This window comes from Penaeus chinensis, chromosome 24, assembly GCF_019202785.1.
Source record: "Penaeus chinensis breed Huanghai No. 1 chromosome 24, ASM1920278v2, whole genome shotgun sequence".
NCBI classification, from domain to species: domain Eukaryota; kingdom Metazoa; phylum Arthropoda; class Malacostraca; order Decapoda; family Penaeidae; genus Penaeus; species Penaeus chinensis.
Window position 1 is genome coordinate 23,520,865 of NC_061842.1, and position 2,500 is coordinate 23,523,364.

The window sequence follows — 2,500 nt, forward strand, 5'->3', positions numbered from 1 at the left end:
CATCTTGCACATACGGCACTGCTGGCCATGTGCTTTGTGATGGATCATGTCAGATTATGCGAACATATGGAAATAATCTGGGTTTCAGTTTATAACTAGAAGCACAATAGTTATCTTTGCTTATCCTTGTTCTTGTTTTTCCTTGTGCATTAGTAATCTTAGTTTCTGATATTTTTTTGTGTGTATCCTTCCCTGCGGTTCACTGGGTTGCCATCCATTTTCCAATTCCCCTCTTCTGCTACAGGCGCTTTTCGTGGCTTACGGCCCGGATTTGCAACAGGGTCTGGAGATCGAGCCCTTCCAGAACATTGAGCTCTACAACCTCATGTGTCAGCTGACGGGCGTGGAGCCTGCAGAAAATAACGGCACATTTGGCGCCCTCAACCACGCCCTTGCCCAGCCGCCGCCCACGCAACAACTGCAACAGGTGAAGCCATGCTCTTGAATAAGTCAAGATGAATTCAATTCAATTTTCCTTTGCATATTTTATGGTCACACACTTGTAGCCACTTGCCACTTTTTTGTTCCTCGTATTCCGTTTATTTGCTTCACTTTTCTCTTTTGTTTATCTTGATTATTATTTGTAACAATTAACCTGCAGGAGGTTAAGCCCCCGAGCCTGTCCCTTCCCGCGGGTGACGTCAGCGACCGCCTCGTTGCGTCCCGGTGCGAGGGTGACTCTGCCGCCGCGCAGGTAAGGCCCCGCGGACTGTCTCTCGTTCAAACGGAGATCGCGGTGGTAGTGATGACCCTGCCTTGTCTATTTACGTCCAGTAGAATTAGCAAGCATTTTTGTTCTTGTTATTTCTACAAATGGTAATGGTAGTGTCTTCCTTGCGATTAACTTTTGTTTATGGATAATTTAACATCCCAGAATAAACTGAAATTACTAAGTAATCCTGTTTCCTTACTGCAGAAATGGCTTTCATCACTCAATCTGACACAGACGCAGGAGCTGGAGTTGGAGGAATACCACCTTCCGTGGGGCGTCCCTCACACCGGCAACTTGCCCCTGTCACTCAAGCTCTTGCTCCATCACGACCACGTCACAGGTACGGTAAATTGGCCGCCCCCCCCCCCCCCCCCTCTCGCTGCAACGGTAAATGCATAGCTACAGTTAAAGTAATATCCTCCTGTCACTCATTTCTCAGTCAAATTTCCCAAATTTCTTCAAAAGGATACTCCGAGAAGCTGAGGATGCCCCTGTGGACCAGCTTCACTGTGAAGGAAGGATTCCCGGGAACAAGTGGCGCTTCTTGGACCGCCGACGTCCGCCTCGCCTCGACGGCTGCGCCATCTTGCCCTGAACTCCGGGAATTCGCTGGCCAGGGCTTCGCCGCGGAACCCCTCTTCCCTCCCGGTGAGGGAAAGAAGGGAAGGGAGGGAGGAGAGGAGGAAAGGAAGGAGGAAAGGAGGGAGGGAGGGAGGGACTGAGGGAGAGAGAAAGACTTATTTGTTGTAAGACCAAATTAAAAATATCATGGTTCTCATTACATGGTAAAAATCTTTCGAATACCATCTGGCAATTTGCCCATCAGGTTAGGGTCAGCTAGGTCACATATCTGAAGAGCACTATCATCATCAGTATTATTCCTTCCACTTTCCCATTACAAAACCCCTTCTTCTCTTCTTTACACAGCCTTCTCCAGAAATACCAGCCTTCCAGAGGTGCCTTTCCTCACGAGCAATGCCCTCGCCATGAGTCCATCCTTGGCAAAAAGGTGGAAGGGCTTACTGGAGGAGCTGGTTCCTGCCTGGGTCTCTGCACATGGCACTCTCAATGTCGTTCTTGGACCTATCTTTGATAACGACACAGACTCTCTGCTTGATGACATCTCTAGGCTTAGGTATGGGAGAGAGAAATGTAGAAGTAAGTAAGAGAAGTGGATAAATGAGGAACTGGCAAATAGTGGTTAGAGTTCTGCCTATCCTTCGAAAGGTTACAAAGTGACAGGAAATGCAGTTGCAGCAAAAAAAAAATATCATTAAAAAAATCATGATAAAACACAAACCTTCACGACAAATTACTCAATTCTTAAGTTGAGAGGATAAGAAAGTTACAATCAAGAAAAATAATAAAGAACAATATGTTCCTGCTATGGTTGTCTTTCAGTGATATTTTATGAAAACGATTGTTAGTGCAGAATATCAAATATACAAATAGCTATCTTACCTGAATAAGTATGGTAAAAGGAAAACAAAAAAGGGGAAATGAAATTGTTCAGTAGTTCAGTTTAAGAACAACCTTCGTATCTTTCCAGATCACCTGATATCCCATCAGATCTGTTTGCCATCGTGACTCGTTGCAAGAAACACGTGAAATCCCTTAACCTGTGTCTGCCTGATCAGCTGGATTCTCTCAGCTTTATATTTTCACAGTCTCAGTCAGTCAGTAATTGCCTGGTAAGTGTCAGTTTTATGATATCATTTACTATGTGTAATACACTACTGTTCAAGGCTCAACAGTTATGCTTCCTTTAGTTCTAGAAGCAGAAAAGTT

The 2,500-nt window shown here is 45.2% G+C and overlaps 1 protein-coding gene across 1 annotated transcript in view; it reads left to right on the plus strand.

The window, feature by feature from the left end:
* The window catches only part of LOC125038178 (ectonucleotide pyrophosphatase/phosphodiesterase family member 3-like), a 7,837-nt gene that overhangs the window by 4,994 nt on the left and 343 nt on the right, over positions 1 to 2,500 (plus strand). The window contains exons 4-9 of the mRNA XM_047631553.1: positions 245 to 427; positions 602 to 694; positions 917 to 1,052; positions 1,178 to 1,360; positions 1,640 to 1,847; positions 2,262 to 2,403. Of these exons, the coding sequence (XP_047487509.1) occupies positions 245 to 427; positions 602 to 694; positions 917 to 1,052; positions 1,178 to 1,360; positions 1,640 to 1,847; positions 2,262 to 2,403 (945 nt within the window). The remainder of the gene's footprint in view (positions 1 to 244; positions 428 to 601; positions 695 to 916; positions 1,053 to 1,177; positions 1,361 to 1,639; positions 1,848 to 2,261; positions 2,404 to 2,500) is intronic.